The following is an 11,578-nucleotide window of genomic DNA, read 5'->3' as shown; positions in this document are numbered from 1 at the left end:
ACTGAGTTGATTAGCTCTATGCTAGCCAGTCATGTCTCATTCATCTAATAAAATGGCCATGGGGAATAATGCTGGGAAAGTGCGGAAGGGCTCGCTGCATGTGTGACTGCAAGACCCCATCCGTACCCTTTCGCCCATTACCTTTTCTCATGTTCCCCCATGCATATCAAGCCATTGTCACAGCCACTTAGTGTCTCCACATGCACTCTCTGGTCGCACACTCCAAAAATGCTAGTTTTATAGTTTCTGGATTTTACACTAAAGCTCTGACTTGACTGTGCTTAAAATTGTTTCTTAAAGGGACAGTTCAACCCAAAATAAAAATTCTAAATAAACATTATAAACATGTATAGCCTTTTCCTCCTTGGGACATAGAAGATATTTTGAAGAACTGATTTTGTTTTCTGAAAGTCAATGGGACCCAAAAGTGTCAAGCTCCAGAAAGGACATAAAGGTAGAGTGAAATTAATTCATACACAAACTACAACAACTACATACACTTTAATTATCAGCTAACATAAACCCTCATTAGTTCTCGTAGTTCATCGGACCAAACGTCATGGTGCTTGAGGTTTGTGTTGCCATAACTGCTCTCTTTTTTCTATATTGTTAATCAATGTTTTAGTTTGATAAGCATAAAGATAACTACAACGATAACTATATAAGCGTCAAAATACTCCATTTATTATACGGTAAGCGGGCTACAGTTTTGGCATCTGCCACTTTAAATCAGATTGTCTCTGACTTTTAAATTCTGATTGGCTGTCAGTTAGCTGTTTTAATCGCTCATCAGCTGGAAAAAAAACTATTTTTGAAAGTGATTCTAAGGATATTGTTTCTCTGTGCGCTTATCGTTAAAGTTGTGGTGTGGACTGCTATTCTTTTAAATTTATAACATTTTTATTGCTATCATTATAGTTATCGCTCTTTGTGTAAACAGGCCTTTAGAATATATCAGTAGAGGTGTTTGGATTAATTTCACTAAAACTATTCAAAACAAATTTTGGTAATTGATATAATGATTAAATAAAATAAAACATGTTAAATTAAAACGAAAAAATGCTTTGGCAATGAACTGAAATACGTTTGTTTAAAATTATTAAAACAGAAATATAATTAAAAATAACAATATATCTTAATATAGTGATATTAATATAGATAAGAATAATATCTTATTCTGTGTTCTGCAAAAGAAAGACATGAGTGTGTGTAAATTATGACCATGTTCATTTTGGAGTGAACTGTCGCTTTAAATTGTAACATTTGCATGCTGTTAAATTATAATTTGTTTGCCTGCTACTTTATCTGCATTGCAGTCTGGATGCCCAGTATTTCTTTAGACTAATGAGGGAAAGGAGGGATAATTGAGCTCACCCCTATATGAAAGCTCACACTCGTATACACATACGTGCTAGTCAAGCATCAAAAATGTAAAGCCAGCAGAAAAAGGGTGTAACTAGACAGTTCAGCAAAATGTTCAGGAACTTACAGTGCTGTAGGTAGACCCTTTTGATTGGATAATCTTTATTCATTTGCTTTTTAAGGCTCCTTTCTTGCTCCCAACTCCGTCTTGGGCCCGGTCCAAAGCTGCAGTCCTGGCACATTTGCAGAGCACATAATGGTGGTTATATGCCCAGACTCGCCAATTATTCTTGAGTCCATCTAGGTGGCCTCTTCTCTTTCTGATTAAAATCTCTCAGGTGTGTTTCCGAAGCTCACCTCCTACTGAATCAATGCCTCTAACAGCTGTATAACTGCTATTGTCTGTGCAGACAGACTTAATCAAGAGTTCCCTCCGCCTTGCTTTTCCACAAATAGACAGCGTTTCGTATGCATATTGCTCGCTTTCCCTAATGGAAGCTGGTCCGAACCACGTTTCTTTCTTCTTGTTTGTTAGTATTCTCCTCCACCACCTGCTTTCTACGTCAAGGCTTTGCAGTCTATAAGAGAAAAATAGGATTAAAGTGTTTGGAAATGATAGGACACACAACAGAGCGTCTAAAGATACACAATATTTAATGGTTCAAGAAAAAATCCAAGACAAGAAAAAACATCACACCAAATGTAAATGAGCATGTTCTTTTTTCTTTTTCTTTTCGTTTCTTTTAGTATTTTACAGGGGTATGATATCAAGATATACTTCAATTGTTCAACAGTGTTCATTGCTTGACTGCTGGCACATATGAAAGCTCACCTCTAGAGAAAGAAATAGTTGTGAAATACAGCAAATGATGTTTAAATTACAAGCAGATTTAATATATCAGCAGTTTTATATTCTTTTCAGATTCTATACAAGATACACAGTGTGTACATACATAATCCGGCCACTTTGTGCCAGTATACATACATGCACACACACAAACGCACGCGCACACATATAATACTATACAGTATGCATATGTTTTGAATACATTACAACAGAGATTGTCCTCATTTTTCATGATTTTTGTCTTTTATCAACTATTTTCAGTAAGCATAAACCACTTTTCCTTTTGTTTACACATACAGTATGTTAAAATTTGTTTCCCAGGGTTACTGCTAAGTATATCTATGTACACTTTGCTCTTTTTTTCTTTTTCTTTTTTCTGTACGGTAATGATGGGAATTTATTTGATTTGTGTTACGATGTGTTGGGCACTCAAAGTGTGTTGCCATTCTAATCCTTCATACTAACTATAACACAACCCGAGGAGATGACCGTATGACAGCACAAGCTACTGATTAGTGTCAGAACAAGGGTTTAGTGCTACAGAACACAATCAGCCAGCGGAGGTCAACTGGAACCACATGCAAATGTCTGACTACAGAGACGATCTGCCATAATATGTTCCTGAAAAAACGCTCAAAAAATGTAAAAAGAAAAAAAAAGTATCTATCAGAGAAAAGAAACACCTCATTAGCAAGGTTGCTTACCATGATACATCAGGGAACAAACTTTTTAGAAAAGTACAAAAGTGCTAGAGGGGAGAATAACCATGCATACTGAGACCTTTTATGCATTTATTTATCACAAATGTTCTTATTTTCATTCATACTCACACAATGTTTGTCTTTTTTACTTGATATGCCTTTGGCACTAATAGAATTGCTCCACTACTCAAAAATGGCTGTTTCAGATTTCAGCAAATGTTTACTTTTAAGTTCATACATTTTTAAAGTCAACATGAAATAGCATTTGCAACGCATTTAACTTCTGTAATTGTGTACATTTTCTCTGAATGAGAAAAAAGGCTTCTGTTTATTAATCAGGATATGATTGGACCAGGTGAGTGTTGCTCTTTTTTTAAAATTAAAATCAATCAAACAAAGTATTACTACATTTGAGGCCCAGAGAACTCCATGCACATCCCTGCATTGGACCATGAAAAGGGGTCGTTTCCATCCCAGAATAAGGCTAGATCTGAATATTTGGCTATTTTTATTATTTTTTTCATTATTGCCTGGTGATGCTAAATTAAAGTAAGTTGATTGAGAGGCACAGGAACTTAAGTTTTAATTAAAATGTAGATGTGCATTTTTTTCTTGAAATAAAATGTGTACAGATGAATCTTTCACAAAAACCCTAGTGACGTGCATTAAGAAAGTAAACGGGGTCTGTTTGATTTCATGTTGACTCTAAGCATGTAAAACTTCTAAATCCATGCAGTTCTGAAATAAATATGTAAATATATTTCATATGTGTTGTGAAGCTCTACAGCCCTCTTCTTCAAAAACCATTGTTTTTAATCATTGGAAATTTAAAAGACATCCAATTCAATTATTTGTAACTAGGTGTTTTCTGTTGTGTTATGAATGAACAGAAGGAGAGATTTTCAAGCAGTGTTAAGCAATACAGACACTACGGCTGATATAAGTATTTCAGACCTTGTTTCTGATCTATTGTATAGATTAGGAGACTTTGCGTTGAGTCAGCAACCTTACACTCGATACTCTCACACCGTCCCAGCTAGCAGACGTGCAAGAGCTCGAGCGAAAGACCAAGCCACTGCTTCCGTCCCACACCGCAATTATTCCTCTTAATCAAGAGTGTTCGACAGATCTTAAACTGTTATTGAGGGAACAGCTGCCGGAGTGATTGTCAGTTCTCTTGCATCAAAGAGCAACACACTCCAACACGTCTCGCTGTGACACATTTCTTGTCGCTGGCACGTACACTATTTTATAGTGAAGTAATTTTTTGGATCACTGACCCAAATATTTCTGTGTCATCAGTATATACTAAGGAGAAGTGTTGGCGAATTAAATTTGTGCTGATTTCTCAACCCGCACAGCCTCTTTGTGGGATTACTTGATGTCTCTGTTTGAATATACTGGACGAAAATATGACACAATTGTAAGTAACTTATACTTCACTTAGCAGTCATTACATCCGTACAATACACATTTACATCTTAAGGCTGTTTATTTGACATCATTATTTATAAATCTCGCAAACGCTTAATTTTGACGCAAGTTTAAAAAGAAGTGCGCATCATACAAGCACACGCACACACACATACAAAAGGTAGCCAATTATGCTATTATAGAGCAGCGTTCTGCTTCTATAGTGGTTACGGTGATTACTGATCAAAGTAATTATACTATTGGGAGATTCTTGTAATTGGTTCCACAGCACTTATTATGGTGCATAAATTGTGTATATATCGAGAGAAAAACTTGATATAGTAGTGCGAAAAAACAAAGGATGCCTTTTTAGCCATGTCTGTGCCTCCGCTAATGAGATAATGTTGAAAATAAGCGGGTTTCTTTTAATGGCAGAGAAAGGGTGTCAGATGCACGGAAACTACCAACATGCTGAACATCAGAGGAAGGCTCTGAGCTCACCAGGGAGAAAAGACCTAACGTCAAAGTTTAAGAAGAAAAAAAGCACCCTAATATATATAAAAGTTTCTACGTGTTAAGACTAATTTTTGCAGAGGCTTAGCTGTAGTCTTGACAGAGTAAGCAGCACATTCAGAGGCATGGAGCTAGGTCTCTTTAGCAGAGTAAAACTGACTCAGGCGGAAATTCAGCTGGAAACGACGGACCTCACCGAAGCCGAAAGAAATACTGCAGTCACCCAGCGCTCACAAATTACACTTAACCTTATTGACTATGCTTACATGTGTTGTAATATTCCGAATGCGGCTCTTAACTCAGAGCCTAATTTTTATTGTTTTGTCTGCGTTCATGTGCAAAGCACAACGAAATAACCACCGGCTTTGCTGTTAGTGAGCACCAATTAAACTCGCCAAGACCACTAGCTGCAGACACGTGTTCATATGTATTTCAAATTAGAGAAGATAATGTGCGGAATATGCACACATTTTCTTTGAATAACAAGAACATGGCGTGTTTTTTTTTTATCAGCGAGCATGTAAACGTATGCAATGATTTCTTCCAGCAACACAGACTTAAAAGTAATTTGTTGTAATCTTGTCCCTTTTGATCAACAGTAAAGCTTAGTTCATTTGCCACTAATCTGTTACTAAGATACATTTCACACCGCTTTTTTTTTTTTTGTTATGTTTTTTTCACTTGAGGAGCTACTTTGGTCTATATCTACCATTTGTCTACTGTACGTTTCAGTTTCACAGAGGATATCGAAAGCTAGTGTCCTTTGCTTTAACTTCCCCTTCCGCCGTGCCGTGAAAGGGTTGACACATGCTAATAACGATCAGAACCAGTCAGCTTTTCCATTTCAATCACTCTCATTATGCTGTGCTCTGAGGCCTACCCTCGCTTCTACAGCTGATGCTCGTGCAGGAAGGCGGAAGAGCCTCCGCCCGCAGACGTCTGGGGGCTGGACGTGGCGGAAAAGCTGGCTAGAGGGATGACCTTGATGGGATCCTCTTTCTTGCTGCAGTGTCTCTCAAGTGTGTTGTAGAATTGGGGCCGGTTGCTCCCTTTGTCCAGATCATCTTTGGGCACTGACCTGCCAAGGGTGTGACGCCCATCTGGCTTGTTCCCCCGCGCCCAGCTTTGTTGAAAACCAAAGGAGGGCAGAGTGGCTGCGCCGGACGTCTGGAATTGGGTCAGCGCTGGCGGCATCCAGCAGCTGTCAGAATGACCCAGGATCAGACATTCCTGGGTACAGGTCTCTGAGGCCTCGGCGAGAGCTTTCTGCAGGTTCACTTCAATAGCTGTGGATGATGAAATGACAAATGCGGAGGCTCAGTCAAGAGGTGAACACGGAAGACAAAATAAATCATACTTTCTCATATTGCTAAGGCACTTGGAGACAATACAAAGTTGGCGCTATCAAAAGGTGACCTGTAAATGTCAGCTTCTGAGAGAAATGAAAGGCAGCGATAAATGTTTCATTCATCTGGTAATGAGAAAAACAACACCAGTTCTTTTAATTTAAATGGTATTCCCATGGTCCTAAGTGTTTACCTACAATATGCACTGAATTCCCTGTAGCTTAATTAAATCTTTAAAAAAGTCTCTGTTGTTTGTGTCTGAGATTGGCTTTTTACATATTAAAGAATGAATGAACAGCTCCAAAACCACTGTTTATTTTTAATCGCAGTCATCGTGGCACACCTTTCTTCTGCTGATGTCTCTCGCTTAAATCAAGTCAATTAAGACAAATCAAACGGAAACACAGCAATTCTTCCTCCTTCGCCTACGTGTTAGCGCAGCTGAGACGTACAGTAAGCGTGCTACAGTAGCTGAGAGCAACAGAACGTGATTTGCTCAAAGGAAAGAGAACTGTAAACTACAGGACTCAAACTTTCTTATCTCATTAAACTTGCTCTGACATCAAATGCGAGATGTGCCAAGAAAAAGGCCTCAGTATTGAGCCCCAGCCATATAGCCTGTCAGCTCTAATAATTAGAATGTAAAACAGTGCTTGTGGAGGCAGGCTGGAGCCCTACTGCGGCGTATGTATATCTTAACCCGCCAGGAAAATGAGAGCCCTGTCTGAACATCACTTTGCTCATACTGGTCCCCCCCCTCCAAGCTGTCATCTAGAAATAATTTAGCATATTTGCATAAGTAAAGATGTTAGAAATAATTGAAAGAGACTACGTCTGGTTCCCTTGCATTACATGCTTGGGTTATTTTTATTTTTACCACCAGGAGCCAATATAGTTATTGCTTTTTTATGTTTAGTATTTTAATATCATGCAGAGGGAAATCAAAATATTCTGAATTGCAGAATAAATATTTAAACATTTACCCAAAGTAACTGCTATTGCATTCAATACGTTTGATCAATTCACACATTTCCTAGGAATCAAACCCATGGTCTTGCCATTGCTAGCACCATGATTTAATGTCTGAGCAGCAGATATCCATACATAAATATCATATTAGCTGCTATGGCCCACTACATGTAAGCCATCCACCATATTGGAACTGTCAAAGCAAGTTTATGAACACTTGAGAACACTCTTACAAATGTTATTGATCATCAGGGAACACTACCATATACCTATGGTTTTCACAACCATAGGCTGCATAATGTTGTTGAAAATTCATTGGTTTTTGTTAGTGCGAGTATTAAGCAGCCTCTGAAATGTTGACTGTTCCAAGATGGTGGATGTGCTGGTGTGTCTGGAGCAGTCGAATAAGAGATCTACCTATAGAGATATCTATGGTTTTATAGTTAGTACTTCTATTAAACAAACATCTGTAAACAAATCCAAGAAATGTTGGTTCCAATTAAACGCCATTCAATACTGAAAAACATCAATAAAAAACAGTTAATTGTAACTTAAAAATACTACCTTACCCAACATTTGTTTGTGCTATGCATTTTCATGTTTATTAAAGTATCATACCATTAGCTTAGCAACATGCTAACGTCAAACTCCATTGAAATCAATTCAGTCTCCTTTATACAAACAGTTGGTGCATATCTAGAGCATTCCAAATCATTAAATATGATGGTTAAACGCTACCAAGTTACCATGATTACATTGGTTTTATTTGTAGTAAAACTATGGTTAATTTTTTTCGTAAGGGTCATCCTTTCGTCCATTGTCTGTGCTATTTCTCTCCAGAAGTTATGAGAGGTAAAAAGGGCTTTGTACTTGATTAAACTAGAGTTTACAGGTAGATTTTTACCACCTCCTACTTGAAAATAACATCTGCCGGAATGCTGCTCCAAACTGGAGATCCAGTTTGTAAACTCTATGCAGATCAATCAACCCCAACCTCAGAGTTAAGCTTTATTTGACGCAATTTCCAAGATGACAGCAAACAAGGAGGATAGAGAGCTGGTTTACGTGGAACATAAAAATACATTTTTATGTATTTTGATGCACATATTGTATCAACGTGCAAGATATACTAAATTGTTTGTTCATAAATGAATGCCTACCTCTTTTTCTCTTCAATGTCTACTAGATAGACAGCTTTCTAGCGCTAATGTCTCGAATAATGTACCATTATATTTGACATTATATTGTTTAAAAATTTGAAAAACGAATGACAATATACGGATTTTAGGACACCCTGAATGTTAATTTTGCCATAACTGGCAGAATAACAAATGTTCTTTAGTCATGGTGCCATCTTGTGATGTGACGGACTGGAATGCACTGAGGTCATTTCAGATTTTCAGATATTCCCACCTCCAACTTTTTCCTGTCTCCAGTAGATTGTAGTTGTTCCAAAGCCAATAGAAGGCAAGCCTGCAACCTTTAGCCAAAAAAGCGTAATGGCTAATGCTAATGCTGCGGCCATAGATATGTATTGGGAGAGACACCAGAGGCCATTGTATGGCTGAGGTGCCTCACATGATCCAAGTTAGCCGTTGCACTTTTTCCAATGGTAATTAATACAGACTATCTCATCTCCCAATAGTAAGCTAATCTCTGGTTGTTCCATCTATTCAACGCCTTTTTCGACTAAAAAACAACAGGCTTGGGCAGTGTTGCCACCTTGTGGATGAACTAATTATTGCAAATAAACAATTCAAGGTGCATAGGCAAGCTGAACGTACAACGTATACACAGTGAGGAAAATTGGGTTGAACATGTACTGTGCCGATGCCAATATTTACCCCATGTGCACTGTATACGCATAAAAACCACTGTGTATTGTGGACTTCGGACAGCTTACTAGATTTTGGAATAGAGCTATAATATGCTCTTATTTTACATGTCAGTTTGTCTTAATACCAGAGAACTGGACAGAATAGCACAAATCTAGAAAGCTATAAACAGAAAGAGAGGAAAGAGCGAGAGAGATGTGGCCACATGCTCCCGGTCTTACTCTGCTATAGTCTGCCTCAGAGCATCAGTGCATAAATCAGTGGAGCGGTAAACGTGTCACCTTTCAGAGGGTCACTAACTTCATTAAGGAAAAATGATGCCGCTCACTCACTCTCTGAGCAAGCAGAATGAGTCCTGGCCAGGTCGCTCTCGGAGGCTGCTGTAAATCACCCCAGAGCTGCTTTGGAAATTGGAGGTGTCTTTCAGAGCCATTGTTCTTTTGAGGGGCCGAGCGCATCACGCCACGCTGGACAGATTCATGCGCGCAGGCAGACACATGTCCAGCCTTAACACATTAGCTGAGAAGTGCCTGAGACACCTTTAGTGCATTTGCCCAGCAGGTCCGTGTGTGTGTGTGTGTGTGTATGAAGCCAATCAGCACAAGCAGTGGAGAGTATGTGCACAATTACATTATGTGTAAAAGGTGTTTTGAAGCCACGCTGCTTTCCAGCGTGCAGAGGCACAGCACGAGCTGTCAGTGGCGCTATGTCAACAGCCAGGAGAGCTACTATTTTTTGCATGTGATATTTCACATTAAACAGCTCCAAAGATGTAGTCCGTATCAGTTTCTCCTCCACAGGGACTAGTACTGCTTGACTGATGTAGGTGACAGCACTGAATGCTTTCGTCAGTGGCTCACTCTGATGCTGTTTAAGTGCTTTTTGTATTCAAGGGGAATCGCTACTTTTAAAAATCGAGCTTTTAAAAAAGTATCAGACCCCACGTGCTCCGGTCTGCACATACATAGATGTGTCGGAAAACCTCGCATTTGGGGGTAAGAGATGGTATTTTCAATTTAAAAAAAATGGAATGTTGTGTGAGGTAATGATATTTACATTATCGCAAAACATAGGCTTAAAAATGCCAAGCCTATTTACTCTGAGAGTAATAGGGCTTCTAATAACGGCTCGCATTTAAAGCAAATTGTCTGCAGATTGAAACATTTCGCAAAATGGCCAGTGGTTATTGATTGAAGTCCCGGGCTGATTCACACTTGTAATTACAGCGGTGCGAACGCTTGAAGATATTTTCAATCTTCCCCTGCAAACATTGTCTAATGCTGTCGTCAGAGATTGGTAATCGGATTGCTCCCCTATGACAAACTGCAAAGGTCTCGTCTCTTTTTCCAAAACCTGAGCTTTATTTTCCAAACTAAAACAAAAGAAAAGCATTTCAATCCTTAAAGGGATAGTTCACCCACATATGAATCATCATTTACTCACCCTCAAATTGCTCTACATCTCCATGAATTTCTTTCTTCTGCTGAACAGAAATTGAAGATATGTCAAAGAATGTTGGAGACCAAAGAGTTGCTGGTCCCCGTTGACTTCCATAGTATTTTTTTTTTCATACTATGGAAGTCAATGCTGATAATTTGAAGATATTTTGAAGAATGTTGGCAACCAACTGTTTGGTTATCAACATTGTTTAAATGAGCAATATCACTTGAGTACGAGAGCGATACCGGCTCTATAACAGCATGGCTGTGATTAGGCCTGAGGCAATCACAGCTGCTGATATAGAGCCGGTATTGCTCAAGTACGAGAGTGATATTGCATTTATACAACAGTTCGACGGAACATGTGTGTAATTAAACAAGAAACAACGGAGTGCCTAATAAAACCCTCTTTTGTGCGGAACTACTTCCTTCCACGGATTCAAAGCTCAAGTTGACAGTTAAACATACGTCACTTTTTTTTAAATTCGTATCAAGGGTATGTGCTGCTTCAGTTAGGTTATTAGTGAGTCTTAAAAAGTTTGTATCTTTGTATATATTTTGTATCATGAAAGGGCGTTCCTGTAGCGATACCAGTACAATATCTCACGGTTCTCAACCAATCAGATTTGAGAACCAGAACGAACTGTTCTATAAATTATGTTCTATAATGTTCAACAGATAAAAGAAACTCAGAAAGGTTTGGAACAACTTGAAGTAATTGGTGACAGAATGTTTGTTTTTTTATTGAAATAGCCTATTGAGGACAGCTGGACTGTTTTCAAAACAAAACAAAACAAAACAAAACAAAACAAAACAAAACAAAACAAAACAAAACAAAACAAAACAAAACAAAACAAAACAAAACAAAACAAAACAAAACAAAACAAAACAAAACAAAACAAAACAAAACAAAACAAAACAAAACAAAACAAAACAAAACAAAACAAAACAAAACAAAACAAAACAAAACAAAACAAAACAAAACAAAACAAAACAAAACAAAACAAAACAAAACAAAACAAAACAAAACAAAACAAAACAAAACAAAACAAAACAAAACAAAACAAAACAAAACAAAACAAAACAAAACAAAACAAAACAAAACAAAACAAAACAAAACAAAACAAAACAAAACAAAACAAAACAAAACAAA

The 11,578-nt window shown here is 37.9% G+C and overlaps 1 protein-coding gene across 1 annotated transcript in view; it reads right to left on the bottom strand.

The window, feature by feature from the left end:
• Window positions 1–1,893: 1,893 nt before the first annotated feature.
• Window positions 1,894–11,578, bottom strand: part of LOC107664771 (protocadherin-11 X-linked-like) — a 202,863-nt gene continuing 193,178 nt past the window's right edge. Inside the window, exon 7 of the mRNA XM_016455427.1 lies at window positions 1,894–1,940. Coding sequence (XP_016310913.1) covers window positions 1,921–1,940 — 20 coding nt within the window. The 3' untranslated portion in view covers window positions 1,894–1,920. The remainder of the gene's footprint in view (window positions 1,941–11,578) is intronic.

Source organism: Sinocyclocheilus anshuiensis, unplaced genomic scaffold (assembly GCF_001515605.1).
Source record: "Sinocyclocheilus anshuiensis isolate Anshui unplaced genomic scaffold, SAMN03320099.WGS_v1.1 scaffold235, whole genome shotgun sequence".
Lineage (NCBI taxonomy): Eukaryota > Metazoa > Chordata > Actinopteri > Cypriniformes > Cyprinidae > Sinocyclocheilus > Sinocyclocheilus anshuiensis.
This window is presented reverse-complemented; position numbering and strand designations above follow the sequence as displayed.